This window comes from Protopterus annectens, chromosome 8.part0, assembly GCF_019279795.1.
Source record: "Protopterus annectens isolate FY-2018-M chromosome 8.part0, PAN1.0, whole genome shotgun sequence".
In the NCBI taxonomy this organism is placed as follows: domain Eukaryota; kingdom Metazoa; phylum Chordata; order Ceratodontiformes; family Protopteridae; genus Protopterus; species Protopterus annectens.
The window spans coordinates 18,792,849-18,817,593 of NC_056741.1; the positions used below are offsets into that span (position 1 = coordinate 18,792,849).

The 24,745-nt window shown below is 43.8% G+C and overlaps 1 protein-coding gene across 1 annotated transcript in view; it reads right to left on the bottom strand.

Annotated features, from left to right (window-relative positions):
• The window catches only part of LOC122807962 (chromodomain-helicase-DNA-binding protein 4-like), a 1,347,878-nt gene that overhangs the window by 341,871 nt on the left and 981,262 nt on the right, over positions 1-24,745 (bottom strand). Inside the window, exons 25-26 of the mRNA XM_044078994.1 lie at positions 9,469-9,634; positions 8,690-8,781 (exon numbers count right to left, since the gene is read on the bottom strand). Coding sequence (XP_043934929.1) covers positions 8,690-8,781; positions 9,469-9,634 — 258 coding nt within the window. The remainder of the gene's footprint in view (positions 1-8,689; positions 8,782-9,468; positions 9,635-24,745) is intronic.

Here is a 24,745-nt window from a genome sequence, read left to right on the forward strand (position 1 = left end):
TCTCCAGCTGGTCTAATTGTTCATCTTTTTCTGAAACATCATCAGCCTATGTAACTCTCTCAAAAGGCACAAATACAAATTTTGATGCAATATACAAGACTAGTAATGAGACAATAAAAATAGCAAACCAATGAAAAAGTTTCCAAGATGAGTACTTCTCTCAGTGCTCTGGAAGTCACCTGGATGAAATAGGCTGACAGGCAACTGCTCACTCTATGTAGTACAAAGTGAAAGCTTGGCTGCTCCCCCTTTACTACCAAAACATGCTACTACTGCCCTCAACATGAGGGAGACAAGTAGCCCTTCAAAGAACACCCAAAGTGTAAGGACATCTGCCAGTGGCAGAATCTCCAACAGTGATACTAGAAGAGTGATCTTTATGCTGAAGGTATCATGCAAATGAAGGCTAAAGTATATGGATTTAAAAGGAAAGCTCCATCAAAATTGCAACCCTAGGAAGTGATGGATGGCTGATGGGATGTCCTTAATCTTTTTCTACTCTATGGACTCACCCTGGCTTACAGGAAAACAGATCTGTAAATCTGTAATTATGCACCACGAGAAAGGCCAAACTAGATAATGCTAAATGGAAAAGGCTCACGCGGTGTAATCTAAAGGAATCCCTCTCAGTGCCATACCACCAATGTGTAAAAAGAAAAAAAAAAGTAAAAAACAATCCACAATAATTCAAAGGTTTAAACTTTACAAAAAAACAAACCACAGTGCGGTACAGCTAGACAAATGGTTAAGCCCTTTCGTCCTCCTTAGAACTCATGACTTCATCAGAACAGTTAATTAATGTTTTTATAGTTCAGTCAGCTGATTCAATTGAGAATAAAAAAAAAAGATTTAAAATGGACCAGCCTCATTGATTCACTTGCCTTAAAATACATAGACTAAACACAAAGCATACAAAAATTATACTGATTGTAAAAATGCACAAATACAAAACTTTACTGTCTAAATAATTTATAATCTATAGTTCTACTTAATTATGTAGATTCACAATCATATAAAATAAGAACCAAACAACTGATGACCATCTTATTGTAGCAAAACTCAAACCTATATTTGTAATGTCCTACATTATCCCTAAAAGTATTATTATATATTCTATATGTCAACTTTCATTTGTAGAATGGGTATAATTGAAATGTAGTAATTCAAACCTGGTGCAAATGTTGCGTTCAACCTTAATTGCCAAATTTTCCCCTTTTGCTATAGGTTTCCCCAAGATCCACCCCTCAAACTCTCTGAAACTATTTCAAACATACCAAATAAAAACTTTTGAAAGAAGGGGCATGTAAGTGTACATTTGTATAATGCATTGCTTGTGTTGCACATTACTATTGTATACGTGTGTTTGTAAATACACTTACGAAACCAGCTCTCGCTTTCCTTTGTAAGAACTGTTACAACGTGAACAGCCAGCTAAATAAACTAGCCCTTTTCTAGCAGAAATCACCCTCACTTAAAATATCCAAAGTGGACTGATTCTGGGATGTTCAAAAATGTGTTTCAAATTCCCACAACTTTTAAACACAAACTTTGGGATTCAACCCAAAATTGTGAAAATATCAGTGTTACCGCTAAACATATTCCAGTTCCTTACCATTATGTTCTTAGTTTATTTTGTATAGGAACCAAAAGGTACCACCAGGGGAGTTAAAGGCATTAAACTTCCTTAGAAGTATGGGAAAATGCATTTTCCTCCAAACCAAGAAAATGTTTACATTTGGTACCCCACCCTTGCAGTGCATCACCACTAATTATGTACAAGTTTGCTGGAGACCCCCTTTCCTGAAACATAGCAGTGACTTTCAATTTCACGATCTTTGAGTCATAAGTGAACAAACTCTTTCTGGCTATCCTGACTAGTTACCCTTTGAAGATATTCCTCTTGGAGTAACTTGGGTGGCAACTATTGTAGTCTAAGTAGCTGTTTGAAAATGAAGGTTTCCTGAAAATAATCCAAACCAGCCACTAATACCATCTTTGAATAACGTAACAGTCAATTTGTTTATCAGAATGAGTGTGTGTAAATTTCAGGAAGGGTGTAATGTTATTAATATACTCCACAAACACATCTATAAATAACCCATTGTCTTTCAATAAAATAAAAGTGTCACCCAAAAAATGTTGATAGGTGCATCAATTATTCTCAAACCTGGAGTTAAATGCATGCATCTTTTCTCGCCTATACATCACTAAGTTCATGTACACAGGGGGGAAACTGGCTCTCATAGCAATACCTTTAACTTCCCTAAACAAATATCATTCAAATGAAATGCAATGATTGTGCAATATCATATCCATAGCCTCCATAATAAAATTAATCAGGGTGTTACTTAAATTAGAGAGGTCAAGTATGGCCTCATAAAACCATTCTAACCCTTCACTATGGGGTATTGATGTAATTAAATCAATTACATCCACAATCGAAAAATTAACTAATGTACTGAAATAATTGTTTAATTTTTATCAAAAAATCCCAACAGTCCTTATGTATTCAACTGGACCCAATATATTCTTTAAAATACGATTTCCAAAAACTCCCAAGGGAGTAGGTCAGGGAGGTATGAGCAGCTACTATCAAATAGGGGGGGGGGATCCACAATATTTTAGTGGATTTTAGGTATCACAAACATGGCTGAGATAACTGGATGCTCACTTACCACAAAACGATAAAAGTCCTTGGTAACAGCTCCTTGTAGTAAAGAATCTTCTAAAAACGATTGTATCTTCCTGTGTGCTATGTTAACTTCATGACTAGACACTGTTTAGTATCTGTGTCATGGAGAATCTTAAACATGTCCCCAATGTAATCCATTTTTTCAGCTATAAGAATCCCTCCTCCCAACTGGGCTTCAAGACCCAAAGGGTGGCATTATTCTTCCATTCATATATCACCATAGGATGAAGTGTGTGTGGGGGGGGGGGGGGGGTTGAATGTACTTTTTCAAACTTGCACTAGCTAAACTAGACTCATTTTCTATCCTTTGTTCCTTAAACATTACTTGAAAATGTAATCTTCTAGCATACAACTTTAACTGAGCCCAGTGGACCTCCCCGGTCATCAAACTGAAATAAAAAAATAACTCAAAGTATTTGCTGTGTTGAATTTAGCTGAGTGTACAAACCTGAACCGATTCTTAAACTAAGAGTCTTATTATACGACGACTCCTGATTAATATTCAAAAACGTGCACGCTGATTGGTCAGTGTGCATGTTGTAAATCAGAGTTATAGTAATGGAAAAAGGTCCAGTTGCCCGGACTTTTTCCATTACTTAACTTTTTTTTTTTTTTTTTTTTTTTTTTTAACAGCAACGGAGAATGCAAGATCTCCGTTGCTTCACACTGTCTCGCTATGTTAAACGAGTTTAACATAGCGAGACAGCTTTAAAAAAAAGCAACTGAGATTCTCCGTTGCTTTTTTTTAAAGCTGTCTCGCTATGTTAAACCCATTTAACATAGCGAAACAATTAAAAAGCAACGGAGATCTTGCTTTCTCCGTTGCTTTTGCCCACACTCTGATGTACTGCGTAGGCATCGCAGTACATCAGAACTGCCGAGAATACCAGACAGCTGCGGAAGGGCAGCAAAGGCATTATACAATGCCATTATTTAAGAAAAGTAATTATTTTTTCTTAAATAATGTCATTATAATAATAACCACTTCTGGGTGTGGGTAATGCTGGATTTACCCACGGTTGGCTTTGTTTGGCCACTCGGGCTTCACCCTCGTGACCAAACCACACCAACCGTGGGTAAATCCAGCATTATCCACACCCAGGTGTGGGTTATTGCTATAATATCCAACATTAAAACCTTGATATATTAACACCTTACCCCTCATGGGTTGATGCAATTTTATCCTCCTCTGTTAAATTATAAACACTTGGCATCGGTTCTGATTATTCTTCCTCCAATTCCTCCCAGTTTGTCTGTCCCCTCAGTGTGTGTGTGGATGGTCTAAAAAAGACTGTCTACGTAAATTACCAATTCTCTCTGACCTTCTCAGGCAGGGGTAAATTCTAATCAATCATTGTTGACATCCTCCATGTGCTTTGAGGTAACTGGCTGGGTGTTAACATTAGTTGGAAAGTGATTGTCCACACCCTCTCCACCAACCCTATCAGGATCAAAAATCCATGAAGCCTTCCAAATTTTGTAATCCCAGTGTGCCAATCTGACAGGTTTTAGGAATAGGGTATGGTTTATTACGTAAGCAGTCATTTTTATCCCATAACTTCCTTTGTTTCCTACTTTGTGCATGGACACAAGCAAGATAATGGAAGTCGTCACAGGAAAAGAAAAAAAAAGGCACAATCTAGAAGCAGTACTACAGAACAGAAGTGACTAACTTTGTTCTAACAGAAGTTAGAACTGGTCAGTTAAGGTGAACTGATGGGGTGGGGCTAGGAATAGAACATTTCAGTGCTTTACTGGAAAGGCTCATCCAGACTCTGCCACGGCTTGCTGTGAGAAAGGTTAGTTTGCCTTTTATTTCTTGTATTGTGTATTACTTTATTGCATTTTTCTATTTTGTATACTGTGATTTGTTTTCTTTACACTGTTTTACTTGTATTCTGCTTTTAACTGCATATTACAACTTGATAAAAAAGACCACAGCTCTGTCTCTTGTGAGTCAGACAATTTTCCCACCTCCCACCATGTTACTGTGTTCTGAAACACCACTGTCTTTCTAGTTGTCTGCCCCTTATGTTAATTTGACCATTTATCTAGTTTCCTCTCTGCTTTTACTGGCTGGTATGGGTATACTGGCTGGTATGGGGGGGGTAAGCATAAAGTTATCATTTTGTGAAATCACTCCCCTTCAACTATTTAAATTTATTGGCCATACTACTGTATTCTATAGTACCAACAAACAAAAGTGTCTACCCCCTTTCAATCTATCTTAACTTTAAAAATAGTGGCTCTCCACTAAAACTTAAATTTTTGTACATCTAAAATGCAAGTTACCCACTTTCGTATCTAACTACTTAGTGCACACTGCAGTGTTTAGGATAAACCTTTTTTGTTTCATCTTTCCTTTAAGCATCTATTGCAAGACCACCAGTTATTGGAAAGCCCACATTCTTCCTCAGTAGTCATCTTGGGATTAGTGCTTCTGTGTTCATCTGGTGAGAGGAGTACAGGGACATTATTTCCCGGAGACTGCTGATCACCAGAAAGCCTAATAACTGCTTTACAGGTGACAGCTTGTAATCTGTGCTGATATTCTGATCCAGGTGAGAGTAGGAGCAGAGTGCATAGACTCCTGTTTCTAGCTGGGGAACGTCTGTGCTTAATGTACCTGACTGGGCTGGCTGCTAACCGAGGACTCTACCAGAAAAAGGCTACAAAGCCTACAGAGCCTTGCATCATCTGGGACAATACTGTGGATCACCAGACAGGCTGTGGCCTGCTTCTCTTCTTGGGATTGGTACTAACATTTTGCTTCTGGTGAGAGAAGCAGCAAAGGAGGATTGTATCCTATCAGAGTGAAGCAGTGGTGAGATCAGCATTAGTAGTACCAAGCATTAGCCATTCATGCGACTCCCCTCATCATTTTTTACAAGCTATTTTTTTGTTTTCAGTAAGTACTGCTTGATTGGTTTCTAACTTCAGAATATCTGCCTAAATACTTCATCCTTAAATTTTCAGGGTCTACATATTAGTCTGACCTCAAGTGTTCTGTACAGACGCACCTTGGGTGACATTTTTCCTGTAAAAGCACAACTGAAATTTCTCCAATATCTAGTTACACACAGGACAACTAGTCTGCAGTGATGAGCACTGTCCACACAGTTGCAAACCAGATACTCCTGACAGTGAGACTGATATTCTCACTTCAGTCGTCTAATTAATAAAAAAGGGTCTGTTGCCATGGATATGAACTTTCCTACTGTCTCTGTTACCAGCTTGGTGGCTATGGACATCCAGAGGCAATGTAGAAATTGCCTCATGTTTACTGAAAACCAGTTAATTCTCAAAGAAACTGATATGGTATGTGGGAGATGAAATTACAGAACGTCACTGGAGGCAAAGCTCTCACATATAAGTACTCCTAATGTCAATAAGGTTGTCAGCAGTACACATGCTGCACCCATCACACACAATTCAAAGCAGACATATAAACCTACAAATACTGAAGCACTTACATGTAACCTTCCTAAACCACAAAGACCTGGACAAAGTACACATAAGAAATACCCTCAGCAGCTCCAAACACACGCTTTCAAAACATTCACATCAACAAAGAGCTAGATTTCAAGGAACCTCTACCTCTAAGCCCACAAGGGAAGTCAACACAATCCAACATTCTAGTCATTGGAGACTCAGACACACTTATGTCCCTCTCACCAGGCTGTGTAAGAAGAAAGTTACAGTCACAGTTGCTCATCAGGAGCTAGGATCTGTCACATTATGCACACACTCAGGTCACTGGACCACAATTACCAATACGACTCAGTCACAGTCCATGTGGGCTTAAATGGCCTGAGATGTACCTCCCTAGACTACATGAAGAGAGACATCATAGAGCTCTCAGAATGTGTGTTTCGGGCTGGTATGAGCCTAGCATTGAGCAACATTTTACCTTCAAGGTTGATGCCACAATACGAACAAAAGATGACTGACTAAATTGGCTTAGTTTCTCGTGTTATTCTAAGGGGGTGCAATATTTGTCAGCATGGTAGGAGATATCAACAGACCACGCTGCTTTGCCAGGGATGACCTACACCTCTCCCCTCTAGACTTTTGAATATTAGCCAAAAACACTGTCTTCCCCAATAGTGCCTTGTTTAGGCAATGCCAAACTGAAAGTACTTCCGACAAATCAAAACCAAGAAATCTAAAGGTATTACTGCTCAATGCTAGGAGTCTAAACAAAAGCCATGACTCCCTGGAAGCTCTCTATACCCTAGAGAATGACTGTTTGTGAGGTCTCGGAGACGTGGTTTAAAGCCACAGAGAGCACACCAACAGTGCAGGGTTATAATTTCGTCCACACATTTAGACCAGCTACTTCACAGGCAGGACTAAAGGTGGAGGAGTCTCTATTTACATCAAAAATAAATATACTTCAAGGCTGGTAAAACAGGACAATGCACTTGAGCAGCTCCATGTTCAAATCACCATAGGTAAAATCCAATACCACTTCCTTGCATGTCATAGGTCCCCCTCTATGATCCCGGAAACCCATACTATGCATTTAAACTTATTAGCAACACTAACCATCCAACCCAATACCATATTCCTGGGTGACTAATTACCCCACTATTAACTGGGAATCCTATACGACATCAAATGTACATGCACAGAGATTCCCGGATATTGTAAACACAAACTCCCTGGAACAGATATAGTTAATACACCAACTAGGGGTGCAACCATACTGGATCTGGTCCTCACTAATATGGGAGAGTGCTGCACACTCCTACTGTAATGCCTTCCCTGGTAAGGTCAGACCACAAAATGGTCTATGAAGTAAAAATAAAACCTGGACCCACAGCTCAATGGGAAATATTCAGGAACTATTCTAAAGCTAACCTCCTGCTATTAAGCGAGAACCTGGCAAAATGTCAAGCCCCTATGAACACTTCTGGCTATGCAGAACTGTTCACAGAAACCATTTACAAACATGTTAATAGCTGTATAGAGGCAGCTGTATCCACCAGGAAGTTGTACAGAAGTAACTCAAAAAACCAGCCACCCTGGTGGAATCACAAAATCAATTGGATGTACAACAGGAGAAAGAAAACCATGGGGAAAAAAAAAAAAAAAAAAACAAACTCATTAGAGGACAAAAAGTCTACCAAAGCCACATTTGAGGTAGAATTGGAGAGTTCACCTCTACAAAGAGGCCAGTCACAAAGTCCCTCAGGGATCAGTCCATGGGCCACTCCTTTTTGGCATTTACTTCTCAGAAGTCGAGGCCAATGTCAGTGGCTGTGTAAGAAGAAAGTTACAGTCACAGTTGCTCATCAGGAGCTAGGATCTGTCACATTATGCACACACTCAGGTCACTGGACCACAATTACCACTCCTTTTTGGCATTTACTTCTCAGAAGTCGAGGCCAATGTCAGTGGTCTCTGGCTGACTAAATTTGCAGATGATTGCAAATTAGGTGCTGTCACTGAATCTCACACGGACACTAAAGTTCTCCAAGAGGGGCTGACACAGACAACTGATGTCAGAGCCATGGACTAAAACTAAATGCCAAAAAATACATCTACATACAAGGTAAAATAAAACAAGGCACAAGACATATGGGATGACTGATAAGCTTGGAAGCTGTAAACAGACCTTTCTGGGTGGTGGTAGGGTATGGTACAGAATAAAGCTACAGAAATAGATAAACAGAATTCCAGAAGCAGACACCAGACATCTGCAGGACCATACCTCTGCTCTCAAAATTTCTCAGGAACCATGTGTGGTGTCTCCTAAAAATGTGTGTATCCCGAATCAAGCCAGAAATTATAAAACTTTGCCATCAAAAATATCACGTTTTTTTCTACGATTCTGTACCACATACTGATCAGGTAAAACAGCTGCAGTCATTTAACAGACCTATTTCACATGGAGCTAAATCTTGACACCCAAACATTATTACCACCAAATCAAAACCTCAGATGTAAACAGTAAATCATCCTGAATCACAATATCAGACCTTCTAGTCTTACCTGATGTTCTTCCTGTTTGGTCTCCATTTTTTCTGTTTCAGTTTCCTTAACAGGTTCAGGCTTTATCTGATCTTCAGATTTTACAGCATCTTCTATAAAAATCACAGGGGGGGTGGAGCAGTTCCATTAAACGAAAAGTTAATCAGATGGTCAAGATCCATGCCAACAGCAATCAGAGAGAAAAAAAATAATGTGGATCAACATTAATGCAACACAAAATACAGCAAACACAGTTACTGCGAATTTACAACATGGTCACCCACTACCAAACAGTCACTACAGGTAAACTGGCAGAATTGTAAACTATGGTGAACTTCCTGTCACTGAAGTCCAAGCCCCTGCAAAGAGATCACTGGGGGATTGACAATGGCCAAGGTGCTTAAGATACAGCATTTGATTCTCACTTTGGGAAGAATAGCTAGGCTTAAAAGGATCCCCTGGGGTCATTAGCCTAGTAATCATCTATGAAAAGCAAAAGCAATAGATGTGGTGGACCTCACCCACTCTCCCCAAATGGGCACTAACAAGCAGCTGTGTGTTCAAGCATCAACTACAGAGAAGCTTGAACTTCATATGCTACAGGAGACTCTGCAAACTTAAGATTACAACCACTACAAAAACACACTGTAGACATGCAGCAACTAAGGCTGGGCATTTAGTTACTGCACTGCCCCATCCAATCTCCTACCATACTACTATCCCACTGCCCCTCCAATCTCCTAGCATACTACTATCCCACTGCCCCTCCAATCTCCTAGCATACTACTATTCCCCATTACCTGCAGTAACAGGTGCTGGTGTGTTAGGTTGTGTATCACCCTGTGTTGAAGAACTTGGAGTTTTTGGTGCAGGGGAGTCTGGTGGCAGTGCTGGTTTCTTGTTTTCTTCAGCTTCTTGCAACTCTGGCATGCTCCATTGCCCATTAACATGTTCAAACTCCTGCACCTGGCAGAAAACCAAAACGAAAAGTATGTTTCAGTATAAAAGCTAAAATTATTTCTAGTTTCACTTGCATTATGACAACTAAAAATATATCTCGAGCACTTATTGCAAATTAACGGTGCAGCAGTCTTCATTTCAGAAACTATATGTGACCTTCACAAACAAAACTGAAAATTAAGATGATGTAAAGAATAGTTGTGCAAAATCTTACCATAACCATAGATGTTCTTCTCTTCATGTAGCAGTATTCTAGGTGTGCGATTTCATGCCCTTAGGCGACTTGTACGTCAGCTTCTTTACAAAAGCTTCAGCTTGGTTGTTCCAGTGGTGTGGGATGTCACCCACAGGGCCATAAACCAGGGGCCTTAAATGTGACATCTGCATGCACAACCCACAGAAACGTGGAAGACCAGCAGGCAGAGAAATAAGGCCCAGCAGGAGGAATGCCAATTGTTTCCGGGTGTGTGACTTGGAGTCCTACTGCAATGTAGGCAGAGAAGGAATAGGACCTGGGGAGTCTGGTGGACGGGAAGGAATACTGCAACATGGAAGAGGACATCTATGGCTATGATAAGATTTTACACAACTATTCTATGTCCTTCTATTCCTATGTTGTAGTATTCTAGGTGTGGAAGCGTACCACAGCTTATGTGGATGAGAATGTGGTGGTAGATGAAGAGGGTTCTACTAGACCCTGCAGGATTGCCCTGGCGAATCCTGTCCTAGCTCTGGAAACTTGGTCCAGTTTGTAATGCTTGGTGAAGGTGTGGACAGTGACCCAAAGTGGATGCTTCCAAAAAGGATGCTGTGTCTAGGCCTTTCATGAAGGCCCTTGATGTGGCCACAGCTCTAGTAGAATGGGCCTTGATTACCCCTGGGGGTTCCTTTCCATGGTGGGAGGAGCAGAAGCAAATCGCTTTCCTGATCCACCATGCAATGGTTTGTTTGGAAACTGACTTGCCCAGGGCTCAGGGGTGGAAGGATACAAACAGCTGGTTATGCTTCCTGATTGTCTTGATCTTGTCCAGGTAAAACCTAAGTGTCTGTGCATGTCCAGGGAGTGCAGTATCCTCTCCCCTTCGTTAGAGGGTGAGGGGAAGAAGGTGGGTAGATGGATTGGTTGAGAGAGATCACTGACCACTTTTGGCATAAAGGAGGGGGTTGGTTCACAGGGACACCCTGTCTTTGTGGAAGCCGGTGTAGGGGGGACAGGCCATTAAGGCCTGCAAGTTTGACACTTCTGGCAAATGTGATAGCCACCAGCAGGACCGTGTAAGGAAGAAGGTCCAGCAGGTTCAAAGGGATGTTGGGTTAAATTTCTCTAAGATGTAGTTAAGGTCCCAAGGCAGGGGGATAGGTTTCCTAGGTAGTCTCATGTGCAGGACCCCTTTAAGGAAGAGCTTTACGTCGAGCCTGGCAAGCAAGGGGGGTTCCTTGGGTGGGCAGTCTGATATGGCAGAGAGGTGTACCTTTACAGAAGAATACGAAAGCCAAATCTTTATCAATTGACACAGGTAGTTTAGAAAGTACAGTTGTGTACACTTAACATAAATATAGATGTTGAGTGTATTCACTGTTGCAGTCATTACATTTGGGTAATCCTGCTGGCAAGTTGCCCTCAGCCGGCCTGAATTCCAAAGTCTTGGGTCCTGCGTCGGCTGCTGTCACCCCTTCCCTGACGTCAGGTCGTCAGGGGTATAAAAGAAGCAGCCAACGCCATTTTCTTTAGTTTTTCTTGCCCCAGATGTCAGGTGCCCCCCAAAAGGGTTGCCAAAATTTAGATATGTATAATTACATGCACCAATATAAAACTTACCTTCATCTACAAGCAAATACACCACAAAGGTTGTATAAATCAGAGAAGGAAAGATAGGTTACATCAGAAGAAAAAGGGGGATGGCAGGTGGGTAACCTGGACTGCAACTGTGAATACACTCAAACATCTACATTTATGGTAAGTGTACACAACTGTACTATGTTCTTCGTGTTTCACTGTTGCAGTCATTACATTTGGGTAGAGTCCCAAAGCCAAGGTTGGGAGCGGCTATGAGGCCCTGCAGAACTGTAGCGGCAAAGCCTGCCCTGGATATAGAGTAGAATGCCAGATGATAGTGCTTTACAAAGGTGTGCACCGAACTCCAAGTAGCAGCCTCTAAAATGTCCTTGGTAGGTACTCCCCTGAGAAAGGCTGCTGAAGTGGCTGCAGCTCTGGTTGAGTGTGGCCTAATGCCCTTGGGTACTGGCTTGCCATGGTGTACATAGCAGAAATGAATGCAGTGGCCTATCCACTTTGAAATAGGCTGCTTTGAGATGGCCTTTCCTTGTGATCCTGCAGCATATGTCACTAGTAATTCCTCTGTCTTTCTGAAAACTTTAGTTCTGTCCAAGTAGAATCTAAGCTGTCTGTGTACGTCCAAAGAATGCAGAATTCTCTCCCCCTTGTTCTGTGGATTTGGATAAAAGGTTGGCAGGTGAATAGTTTGGTTGAGAGCCACATTGGACACCACCTTAGGCATAAACGTTGGGTTTGTCCTCAGAGAGACCCTGTCTGGATACAAAATAAAAGGTTCCACAGCCATGAGTGCCTGTAGCTCTGAAACTCGTCTTGCAGAAGTTAATGCTAGGAGCAGAGCCGTTTTCCAAGATAAAAACTTTATATCAGCAATAGCCGCTGGCTCAAAAGGAGGCAGGGTGAGTTTTTCTAAGACATAGTTGAGGTCCCATGCAGGCATTGGTGATCTCCTTGGATACATTTTTGGCTCCTCTGAGGTACTGCTTTAATATGGGATGAAAAAAGATTGGTGGCTCTACATTGTAATGAGCCGAAATGGCAGAGGCATGAATTTTAATAAATGAAAAAGATAGGCCTTTGTCCAGCATCTCAGTTAAGTATTGCAAAATCTGGGGAATATTTGGCACAGCTGTATCAGTTCCTTGTGCATGGTTCCAAGCACAGAATCTTTTTCCATTTTCCAGCATAAGATTTTCTAGTACTAGGCCTTCTTGCTTCCAAAATGACATCCATCACAGCTTTACTGAGAGGTGCGTTTTGTATGACTACATTATTCACCATGCTGCCAGGTTTAATGTCCTGAGTTGGCTGTGCAGGATCTGATCGTTTTGTTGGGACAGTAGATGAGGTATCTGAGGTAAGGTCCAAGCTGGGCATTGAGACAAGCTCCTTAATATTGGATACCAGTACTGACGGGGTCAGTCTGGGGCAATCAGTATCATCTTTGGCTTCTCCTGTCTGACCTTTAGGAGTATCTTGGGGAGGAGAGGCAGAGGGGGAAATGCATATACTGATAGGTTTTTCCAGCTGAAAGACAGGGCGTCCACTTTCCATGCTTGTCTGTGATAAATCCTTGTGCAGAATCTGTTTAGTTGGTAGTTGTGAGGGGAGGCAAATAGATCTATGTCCGGGCATCCCCATTTCCTTGTTATGCTGAAGACTTGTGGATCCAGGTGCCACTTCTGGGATCCATGAGGTTTCCGCTTAGTTCGTCTGCCAGAATATTTTTCCTTCCTGGCAGGAATTCTGCCTGCAGATGTACTTGGTAAATCAATGCTGTGTCCCACAAAGTCATGGCTAGGCTGCAAAGGGGGTAAGAATGTGTGCCCCCCTGCTTGTTTATATACCACATGACAGTGGTGTTGACTGTATCAGTAGTTGTCCTGGATGAAGTAGGTCCTTGAAGGCTGTCAGGGCATTTTGAACTGCTAGCATCTATTTTTGATGGATATGGAGATGCAGTTGGTTTGAGGTCCATGTGCCCTGAATGCATCTTCCTGCTATGTGGGCCCCCCATGCATAATCCGATGCATCCGTTGTTGGTGTCTGCCTGGCTGGGGGTAATGTGAATGGCTGTCCCTTGTTTTGGTGACAAGCCTTTGCCCACCATCGAAATTCCTGTTGCAGGCAGGGAATGAGAGTAATCATAGTTTCCAGACTGTGGCAATGTTGAGTTTAAACACTTTTTAGGTACCACTAAAGTTTCCTCATATGCAGTCTTTCATATGGAATTAGTAGGATGCAATGAAGCCCAAAGCCTGCAGAATTTTTCTTGCAGATAACTGGGCCTTTGTTGCCAACATTTTGAAATAGGTAGTCAGTTGCCTTTGCTTGTCTGGCGTGAGATAAGCCATCTGGGCAGTTGTGTTTAAGCTTACACCCAGGAATATTATCTCAAGAGTGTACTAATTTTGATTTATTTTTGTTGACTGTGTACCCTAGGCATGTTAGAAGTCTTTTCACAAACGCCAGATGCTGTAGAAGAATGTCCTTGTTCTCTGCTTGAATTAGACAGTCGTCCAAGTAAGGATATATTTGAATTCCTCTGTCTGCAGAATGCAATTACTGGTGCCAGGCACTTTGTAAAGACCCTGGGTGCAGTAGATAAGCCAAAGGGCAGTGCAGAGAATTGGTAATGCATTGAGCCAGCCTTAAATCTGAGGTATCTTCTACATATTTGTCTGACTGGGACATGCAGGTATGCCTCTTTTAGGTCTAAAGTCACAAGCCAAGCGTTCTTGCCTACCATGGGCAGAAGCTGCTGCAGTCAACATCTTGAATTTTGGTATATCCAAGAATGTGTTCAAAATAGACAGGTCCAGTATTGGCCTCCAGGCCTTGTCCTTTCTGGGTGCCAATAACAGTAAGTAAAATCCTCGTCTCTGGTCTTGCTCTGGTACTTGTTGAATGGCCTCCATGTCCATGAGGGATGAGACGTTTTTGTGCCTCTGCCCATTGATTTTTTGGCAGATCTGGCCAGCCGTTTGCCTTTGGCAAGGTATGGAAATGGAACTTGTAGCCCTGTGACACGATATTTAGGACCCACTTGTCCTGGGTTATAATGTGCCAATTTTGAGAAAAGTGTGCTAATTTTCCCCCTAAGGATGCTCCCAGGAGATAAGTGCTTGGTGCAGGCAGGGGGACGTCATTGGGACTGTTTCCTGTATGGTTGTGATTTGTCTTCTCCAGCTTTGGAGGTAGAAGCCCCCCATTGCTTTGAGCAGTATGAACCTTGCACCTGGGATCTGCCACTAGGGCGTCTGGATCTGCCCCTTTGAGATCTGTCTGACATAGGAAAGGACCAATTCTTTGTTGGCCAGTGTCTACTAAACCTAGGTGGCTGTACTTGTAAAAAAATCTTTGACAGTGCATAGATTTAGCTTTGTCCTCCATTTTCTTTAACACCTCTTCTGCCTTAACCCCAAACAAAGTATCATGCTGTAAAGGGGAATCTAATAATTTAACTTTAACATGACCAGACAGATTTTGTTCCTTTAACCAAGCATGGCTCCTAATTACAGAACCTGTAACTGCGGCCCTGCAGGAGGCCTCTAAAGAATCAAAACCACATTGCAAAGTATGCTTTCCAACTTGTTCAGCTGCATGCAATAAATCCTGCATTTCCTTGTTTTCTGCACATTCAGAATTTAACATTTTCTGTTTAAGCAATGTCATGACATGTTGCTGATATTTGAGCATATGAAACTGACAGTTTAAGGCCCTTATAGCCAAGGTAGTAGATGTATAAGCCTCCCCCCCCCCATCTATCCAGTGTCCTAGAATCTCGGTCAGAGGGGGTAGGGTTTTTTGCAGCGGAATCCTTTGGGACCCTGAGAAATAGTTTCTGGGTCTGCAACAGGGTTTTTAAAAAGGAATTTATGAGAGTCAGGAACCCTGTAATATCTGTCGGGCTTAACAGGAGCTGGAGGTAAGGAGTCAGGGGTAAGACTAGACTCTTAAAACACATCATCTACAATGTCTAACAATGGTGGGATGGCTAGTGGCTTGTGTTGAGGTAGTAAAAAAGAAATCCCTGAGCCTCTTTTTAGATTCTGAAAAATCTTGGCTCTCCCAGTGGAAATGCTCCCTCATGGTATGTAAGGTTTCCCCAAAAGAATAGTCCTCTGGAGGAGAAGCTGAAGGTATAGATTCTTCAACATCAGAATCCTCATACGGGGAAGAGAATATTCCTGATCAGAAGAGGAATCAGAAGAAATGGAAACCTGATCTGAAGATTCATAGTCAGTCTCTTGCCTAGGCCTCTTATCAGGAGGGGGATGGGAGCCCCTGATCAAGGTAATCAAGTCTTCGGCCATTTTGAGCATCTGTTTTATGGGCATAGAGGCCTGTCCACGTGGCTCTTGAGTTTCTTTGCTTTGGAAGGTGCTTTAAGTCTTTGCCTCTGAAGTTGAAGTCGGTTTGATGTAAAAGATGTTTAGGTCTGAATACACCCTCAGAGGCCGGTGCCTGCTCAGTGGCTCTGGACCCATCTGAAGGGATAATATCCTACGCTCCAATACCTTGAGTTTCCAGCGGCATGGCCGACTCCACGTGGGAGTCGGTAGCGGCTTGTGACTCTAAAGTAGCGGGTGTCAGGGGCTGCGAAAGCGCCTCAGAGGACCAGCGAACCGGAGACTGGCTTAGGAGAAGCTTCGTCGTCGGTTTTGGGCCTCGGTTGTCTCTCTCTTTCCTTTTCTTTACGTTTTTTGTGAACTCCGGTAGTCGGATGGCTATCAGATGACATTTCTGGATAATTAAACCGGCGGCCAAAATAGTTTAAAGCAAAATCATACACACGCTTAATAGTGCATTGGTTAAATTTAGCACAAAACCGACAAAGTACAGTTTTGTACCTACCATAAATGTAGATGTTCGAGTGCTAATACAGCTGCAGTCATAACAGATGGGTTCTCCTGCCGTCAGGCGGGTCCTCGGTCGGCCGAATTCCAAAGTCTAGGTCCGGTGTCGGTTGTCGTTGCTTCTTCCCTGACGTCAGTGTGACAGGGGTATAAAGGAACCAGCAGACGCCATTTTCTTCAGTTTTTCTTGCCCCAGATGTCAGGTGCCCCCAGAAGGAAGGCAATGCATAACTCTGTGTAACAATGCAGTGCAATATAATCAAAATACAGTAGTTGCAAGCAAATACATCATAAATGAATACCCCAATCAGGTTGTATGAGGATGTTCTAGCCTATAGGCCTGTCCCAAGAGGGGAAGGAGGGAGGAAAATCTGGACTGCAGCTGTATTAGCACTAACATCTACATTTATGGTAGGTACAAAACTGTACTATGTTCATCGTGCATACAGCTGCAGTCATAACAGATGGGTAGAATCCCAAAGCTAAGAAAGGGGTGGTAGGCACTAGGTGGAACTAGGAGGAGCCAAAATGCCCTGCAAGACTGCAGTGGCAAAGCCTGCTCTAGATTTGGAGTATAATGGTAGGTTGTAGTGCTTGGAGAAGGTATGCACAGAACTCCAAGTGGCTGCTTCCAAAATATCCTTGGGTAGGAACTCCTCTGAGGAAGGCTGCAGAGGTGGCTGTGGCCCTGGTGGAATGAGTTCTAATGCCTGTAGGTATAGTTTTGCCATGAAAGGAATAGCAAAAGTGTATGCAGTGGGCTATCCATTTTGAGATTGTCTGTTTGGAAATTGGCTTTCCTTGAGCTCCTACCACATAGGCCACAAAGAGCTGTTCTGACTTTCTGAAAGGCTTGGTTCTGTCCAAATAATAACGCAGTTGTCTGTGGATGTCCAAGGAATGTAGTAATCTCTCCCCTTTGTTTTGAGGATTAGGATAAAAGGTAGGTAAATGTATGGCCTGATTTAAAGCTACCTTGGATACCACTTTAGGCATAAAGGACAGGTTGGTTCATAAGGAAACTCTGTCCTGATGAATGATAAAAGGCTGGACAGCCATGAGAGCCTGTAGTTCTGAAACTCTACGAGCTGAGGTGATAGCCAGAAGGAAAGCTGTTTTCCAGGACAAATATTACAAATCTGATGAGGCAGCTGGCTCAAAGGGAGGCAAGGTCATTTTTTCCAGAATGAAATGAAGATCCCAAGCAGGTATTGATTGTTTCCTTGGAGGTCTTAAATTCTTAGCCCCTCTGAGGAACTGTCTTAAGAGAGGGTGAGAGAATAAAGGTGGATCAGTGTTGTATTCTGCAGAAATGGCTGAGGCATGGGTTTTGATGGAGGAGAAAGAAAGTCCACTGTTTAGCAGTTCAGCCAAATATTGTAGTATTTGAGGTAAATTCAGTTTTCCAGGGTCCTGACCCTTTTTCCTCATTCCAGACACAAAAACGTTTCCATTTTGCGGAGTAAGCTTTTCTAGTTGATGGCCTTCTGGCCTCCAAAATGACATCCTGCACCTCCTTGGGGAGTAGGGCCTGCTGTGATGCTAAGGAATCTTCCATGTGGCTAGATTGAGTGTTTTAGCTGACTGTGAAGAGTTTTGAAGCTGTGCTGAGTCAGAAGAGGCATTAGAGGCAGGGCCCATGGTGGGGAATGCGTCAGGCTCCTCAGGAGTGGGTACCAGTGTTGCCTTGGCCAGTCCGGAGCAATGAGGATCATCTTTGGTCTGTCTGCTCTGGTCTTCAGTAGAACTTTGGGCAGCAGAGGAAGAGGTGGGAAGGCATAAACTGTCATTGATGTCTAACTGAAAGAGAGAGCGTCCACTCTCCAGGCTTTTGGATGGAAGATCCTTGAGCAGAATTTTGTCAATTGATGATTTTTGTGGGAGGCAAAGAGATCTATGTCTGGCCTTCCCCATTCTTGGATTATTTCTGTAAAAACTTTCGGATGCAACTTCCATTCGTGTGGATCTGTCATATTCCTGCTTAGGTTGTCTGCCAGCGTGTTTTCCTTGCCTGGCAAGTACTGTGCTTGTAGTTCCATTTGTAAGTCCATGGCCATGTTCCAAAGTGACATGGCCAGTCTGCATAGGGGGTAAGAATGCGTTCCTCCCTGCTTGTTTATGTACCACATAACTGTGGTGGTGTACGTTCTTATCAATAGTTGACCTGGTTGTAGAAGGTCCTTGAAAGCTATAATAGCATTTATTACTGCTATCATTTTTTTTTGATTGATGTGAAGGTGCTTTTCTTTTTGGGACCATTTGCCCTGAATGCACCGATCTGTCATGTGCACCCCCCCAGGCGTAGTCCGAGGCATCTGTTGTGATGACTTGATTTGCTTGAGGCTTGCTGAATGGAAGACCTGTGTTTGACACGCTTGAGCCCACCACAGAAATTCCTTTTGCAGACGTGGAATTAGTGGTATTATTGTTTCCAAACTGTGGCTGTGTTGAGACCATATGTTTTTCAGGTACCATTGTAGTTTCCTCATATGCAACTTTGCACATGGGATTAGTAAGATGCAAGATGCCATGAATCCCAGAGCCTGCAGGATTTTCCTTGCAGTCAGCCTGGTGCAATTTGCTAGTGTTCTGAAGTACTGAATTAGTTGCCCCTGCTTCTCTGGCGTGAGGTAGGCCATCTGGGTGTTTGTGTCCAAATTGGCACCCAGGAAAATTATCTTCCGAGAGGGTATTAGCCTTGATTTCTTTTTGTTGACTGTGTATCCCAGAGGGTTCAATAACATTATTACATAAGCCAGATGTTTCAGAAGAGTGTGCTTGCTGTCCGCTTGGATCAGGCAGTCATCCAAATAGGGATATATTTGTATCCCTTGAAGTCTGCAGTAGGCAATTACTGACGCCAGGCATTTCGTGAATACACTGGGCGCAGTAGATAAGCCAAAGGGCAACGCAGAGAATTGATAATGGGTTGAACCTGCAAGAAATCTCAGGTACCTTCTGCAATTTTGTCTGATTGGGACATGCAGGTATGCCTCCTTGAGGTCCAGTGTTACCAGCCACGACTCCTTGACCAGCATGGGAAGAAGTTGCTGTAGAGTGAGCATCTTGAATTTTGGTACGAGTAGAAATGTGTTTAGGATGGATAGATCCAAAATAGGTCTCCAATCTTTTCCCTTCCTTGGCACCAGAAATAGCCTGGAATAAAAACCTTGACCTTGTTCGTGCGTGGGTACCTCTAGAATAGCTTTCATGTTTATGAGATCTGTAATTTGCCTTTGTGCCTCTGCCCTTTGATTGTGTGGCAGGTATGGCATGCCTCTCATTTTTGGAAGGGTGTGAAAATGGAATTTGTAGCCTCTGTTTATAATGTCCAGGATCCATTTGTCCTTTGTGACAATATGCCAATTTTTTGAAAATAATGCCAGCTTTCCTCCCAAGGGGGCTGCCATTTGAGACCTGGTTGGCATGCAAAGGGGAAAGTCATTGGGTTTGCTTTCTGAAAGATTGCGAGTTGTCCTCACCACCTCTGTGTAGGAGCTTGCCATTGTCTGCCTCTATACGATCCTTGGGATTGTCCTCTGCCCCTCGGGCGCCTGTATCTGCCTCTTTGGGGTCTGTCTGTGGCAGGAAAGGACCAGTTTGTGGAAGGCCAATTTCTACTAAAACGTGGGGGTTGAACCTGTAGAAATTCTTTCACAGTTTGAATTGATTTAGCCTTTTCCTCCATTTTCCTTAATACCTCCTCAGCATTAGCACCAAATAATACATCCTTTTGAAGAGGGGCATCTAGTAATTTAGCTTTGACATGATCAGGCAAGGCTTGTTCCTTGAGCCAGGCATGCCTACGTATGACTGATCCTGTAACAGCAGCTCTACATGAGGCCTCTAGAGCATCAAAACCACATTGTAAGGTATGCTTACCCACTTGTTCTGCACTATGCATCAAATCATGCAACTCCTTCAAGTCTGGTTGTTCAGGTTGTGACATTTTACTTTTCAATTGTGATGATAAAAACCGTTGGTATTTTAGCATATGAAACTGACAGTTTAAGGCCCTCATGGATAAGGTAGCCGAGGTATATACCTTTTTTCCCCACCTTTCTAAGGATCTGGAATCTCTCTCGGAAGGCAATGGATTTTTAGCAATGGAGGCCTTAACTCCCTTGGGGCCCTGTGAGATGGTTTCGGGGTCAGCAGCATGGCTTTTGTATAGAAATTGGTGTGAGTCAGGGACCCTGTAGTACCTGTCAGGCTTAACTGGAGCTGGAGGTAGAGAGTCCGGGTTAAGGCATGCCTCCGAGTAATCATCATCTAGGATGTCCAAGACAGGAGTATAGCCAGAGGCCTGTGCTGAGGAAGCAAGAGAAATTTCCTGAGCCTTTTCTTGGAATCTGAATAATCCTGGCCTTCCCAGTGGAAATGTTCCCTTAAGGTATGCAAAGTTACCCCAAATGAGTAATCCTCAGGGGGGGATACAGAAGGGATGGACTCCTCCACATCAGAGTCTTCAAAAGGGGAGTAAGAATGTTCCTGATCATCAGAGTGCTCTGAAATAATGGAACCCTGATCAGAGGAGGGGGAATCTTCCTCCACTCTAGGCCTTTTGTCCTGAGGGGGCTGAGAATCTCTGATAAGAGTAATTAAATCCTCAGCCATTTTAAGCATCTGTTTCTTAGGCATAGGGCCTGGAGATGGGCCCTGTGTAGCTGGTCTCAGAGTGCATGGTTGCTTTAGACTTTGTGAAAGCCTTGATGGAGAAAGAGGAGGAAGGTCTGAAGACACCTTGAGTGGAGGTGGACCTGTCCACATTCTGAGTTTCAATGCCAAGAGTGGCTTCGGTATCTGTAGTAGGGGTGTGGGCCGAGGAGCCTGCGACCTCCGGCACAGGAGACACCGTCAAAGACAGGTCGTCGGTAGTCAGGGGCTGCGTAGGCACCTCGCTGAGAACTGGACCACGTGTAGTGGCTTTGGCGTGGTGTCGGTAGAGGCCGCGGACCTCGTGTGTTGGTCCTTGTCTTTGCGTTTTTTAGACAAAACCGGAGTTGGAGTATCCGTCAACATAGTATAGTTAAATGCTTTCCCAAAATAATGCTGGGTGAACTCCGCCCGACGCTTAATGGTGCGTTTGGTGAATGTAGCACAAAAGCGACAGACCGAGACATCGTGGTCTGGGCCTAAACAAGGTATGCAGAGGGAATGGAAATCCTTATACGGTATTTGCTTCCCACAAGAAATACAATTATTAACTTTGTCTGACATCGGTCTGAGGCAAGAAAAGTTTCCCCAATGGGGTACTTAGCTTTTAAGAAGACTTCGGTTTCCAAATTTTCGTAATCTCAGGAGCTGGCTGACCAGCACTTGCGAACTGCTTCTGCTTCGGGCACCGCGCGGCAAGACAGACTGAAGAAAATGGCGTTGGCTGGTTCCTTTGTACCCCTGTCGCACTGACGTCAGGGAAGAAGCGACGACAACCGACGCCGGACCTAGACTTTGGAATTCAGCCTACCGAGGACCCGCCTAACGGCAGGAGAACCTATCTGTTATGACTGCAGCTGTATGCACGATGAACATCCAGAAACGTTGTGATCAGGGCCTAGGCAAGGAATACAGTAAGAATGAAAATCCTTATGAGGTATTTGCTTCCCACAAGAAATACAATTAACTTTTTCTGACATCGGTCTGGAGCAAGAAAAAAGTTTCCCCAATGGGGTACTTAGCTTTATTGAAGACTTCGGATCTGAAACTCGAACACGAAAACCTCAGGAGGAGGTCGACCAGCACTTGCGAACTGCTTCTGCTTCGGGCACCGCGCAGCAAGAAAGACCAAGGAAAATGGCGCCGGCTGCATCTTTTATATCCCTGTTGCACGGACGTCAGGGAAGGGGCGACAGCAGCCAACGCAGGACCCAAGACTTTGTAATTCAGGCCGGCTGAGGGCAACCTGCCAGCAGGACTACCCAAATGTAATGACTGCAACAGTGAAACACGAAGAACATCCAGGGGAACCTCCGCGGAGCTAGGGTCCCTTCCCTTGTGCAGGCACCATTTTGCAAATCTTTCCCACCTACCCAGGTAAGATTTTCTGATGGTAGGTTTCCTTGCCTCCCTTAGGACTGAAAGCACATCCTCCAAGTAGTGGTGTCTGAAAGGTATCAAACGTTCATCATCCACAGAGTCACAGACATCTGTGGGTGTAGGAGAGTTCCTTTGTCTTGTGTCAGTAGGTCCACATTGTAGGGTAACTATGTGATTGTCCTTGGCTAGTTTGTGAAGTAGTGGGAACCAGTGCTGCCTTGGCCAGTAGGGAGTCACAAACGAGATCTTTGGTTTGTAGTCCTGAATTTTCAGGACAACTTTCTGAATCAGTGGGAATGGGGGGGGGGGGGCATAAAGTAACTTCCCCTCCAAAGAGAAGCTGAAAGCATCCACTCTCCATGCTAGAGAGGAGTGGGTTTTTGAGCAAAAGTTCTGCAGTTGCCTGTTCTGGGGGGGAGGCAAACAGGTCTATCTGTGGAGCATCTCACTGGTGGACTATGTCTAAGACCACCTCCCTGTTCAGCATCCATTAGTGCTGAGGCGAGGTCCGCTCAAGAGATCTGCTTGGTGGTTGTCCTGTGAGGGGATGCAGGTCGCTTGCAGGACTAAGTTGAGGCTAAGTCCCACATCAGCAAGGATAATCTGCACAGCTAATAGGCCTTTGTTCCTCCCTGCCTGTTGAGGTACTACATCACCGTAGTGTTGGTGGCAATCTGGAGCACCCCTGGAACCACGACAGGGGGGGGGGGGGTTAAGTCTTTAGAGCTAAGACTGCTGTCATTTCCCTGACATTGATGTGTTTGGCCTGAAGAGAGGGATGCCACTTCTCTTGAATCCTGTAAGAGGCCAAAGTTGCTCCCCAACCTGAATCTGAGGCATCTGTATGCATTACTTGGGTTGGGGTGGGGGGTTGTAGTGGGAGCCCTGAGTTCAGTTGCACTTGCTGGATCCACCAGCTGATTTCCGTTTTCAGACACGGAAGGAGGGGGATGAAGATGTTGGGACTAGGTGTTCTTCAGGAACCACTGTAACTTGCGCATGTGCATTCTTGCCAGTGGTAGCATGGGGATGGTCGCTACCACTAAACCCAGGAGATGAAGCAATTGCCTTGCCGTCACCTTTTATGACAGTAGAGCTTCCTGGAAGTGGGAAGCCAAAGGAGGAATCTTGACCTGTGGGAGAAAGGCCTTCATTGCATCTGTTCTGATTCAGCAGCTTAGGAAAATTTTGTCCTGGCTTGGGATCAAAGGATTTGGGGAGGTTGATGGTAAATCCTAGGTTCTGCAGAAGGGACATGGTGAAATGTAGATGCTTCAATCGAGCATCCTTGGACTCTGCCAGGATATAGATGTCGTCCAGATAAGGGTAAATCTGTATACACAGAGTTCTGCAGAAGGCAATGGCTGGGGATAGGCATTTTGTAAAGACTCGTGGGGGCCATGGATAAAACAAAGGGCAAGGCAGTAAATTGGAAATGTGAAGCTGGTCCAGAGAAACACAGGAATTGTCTGTGGGAATTCCAGATGGGAATGTGCAGGTAGGCCTCTTTTAGGTCCAGGGTGGCCATGAAGGCATTGACTGGAATGAGAGGCAGCAGGGTGGGGAGAGAAAGCATTTTGAAAGAGGGTACCTGAAGCTAGAGGTTTAGAAGGGACAGGTCTAAAATGAGTCTTCAGGGACCATCTTTTTTGGGGACCAGGAAGAGATGGGAGTAAAAACCCTTTCCTTCCTGTCCTGGAGGAACAGGTTCTATAGTGCCTAGCTTTAAAAGGTCTGCTAGAACTTGTGGCATGACATAGGCCTGGTTTTTGGGAAGGAGAGGAATGCCTCTTCTGCGTGGCTTCTCTTTCCAGGATAGGAAGTACCCTTTTTGGATAATGTTTAATACCAACTGGTCCTAAGTGATGGACTGCCAAAGGGGAAGAAAGTGGGAAAGGCGGGCTGAGAGGGGAAGGTGGGCAAGGCAGTCACGCATTACTGGGGCCTCCTCTGTCTTGAAAGGGCTGTCTGGGTTGATTAGGTGGAGCACAGAATCTGGAGTTGGTAGTGTCTTCTAACCCCTCTCCTGGACCTGGAAGATGAGGTGGAGGGCTGAGGAGTACATCTCACAAAGGTGGCCTTAGCAGGGTAGTTCCTATAGTACTTGGGGATGGGGGACACCAGCAGGTGCTTGATGTCCTGCAGTTCTTTGCTTTTTTCTTGTAGATTTTTAAAAAGGTCAGCAGATTGTTTGCCGAAAAGCACATTGTGGTCCAGAGGGACGTCCAGGCTCTTAAGAATTGAAATCCTCAGGGAGGTTCTGGAGTCTTAGCCATGAATACCGTCCAAGGGATGAAGGAGATGCTGCAGACCGGCGGATGCTTCTGCAGCATTGTAGCTGCATCTGATGGAATGCCTGGCTATCTGTTGGGCTAAGGAAAGTTTGGATGAAATGTACGTCTTGATGGGACTTGTCAGGCAAGGATG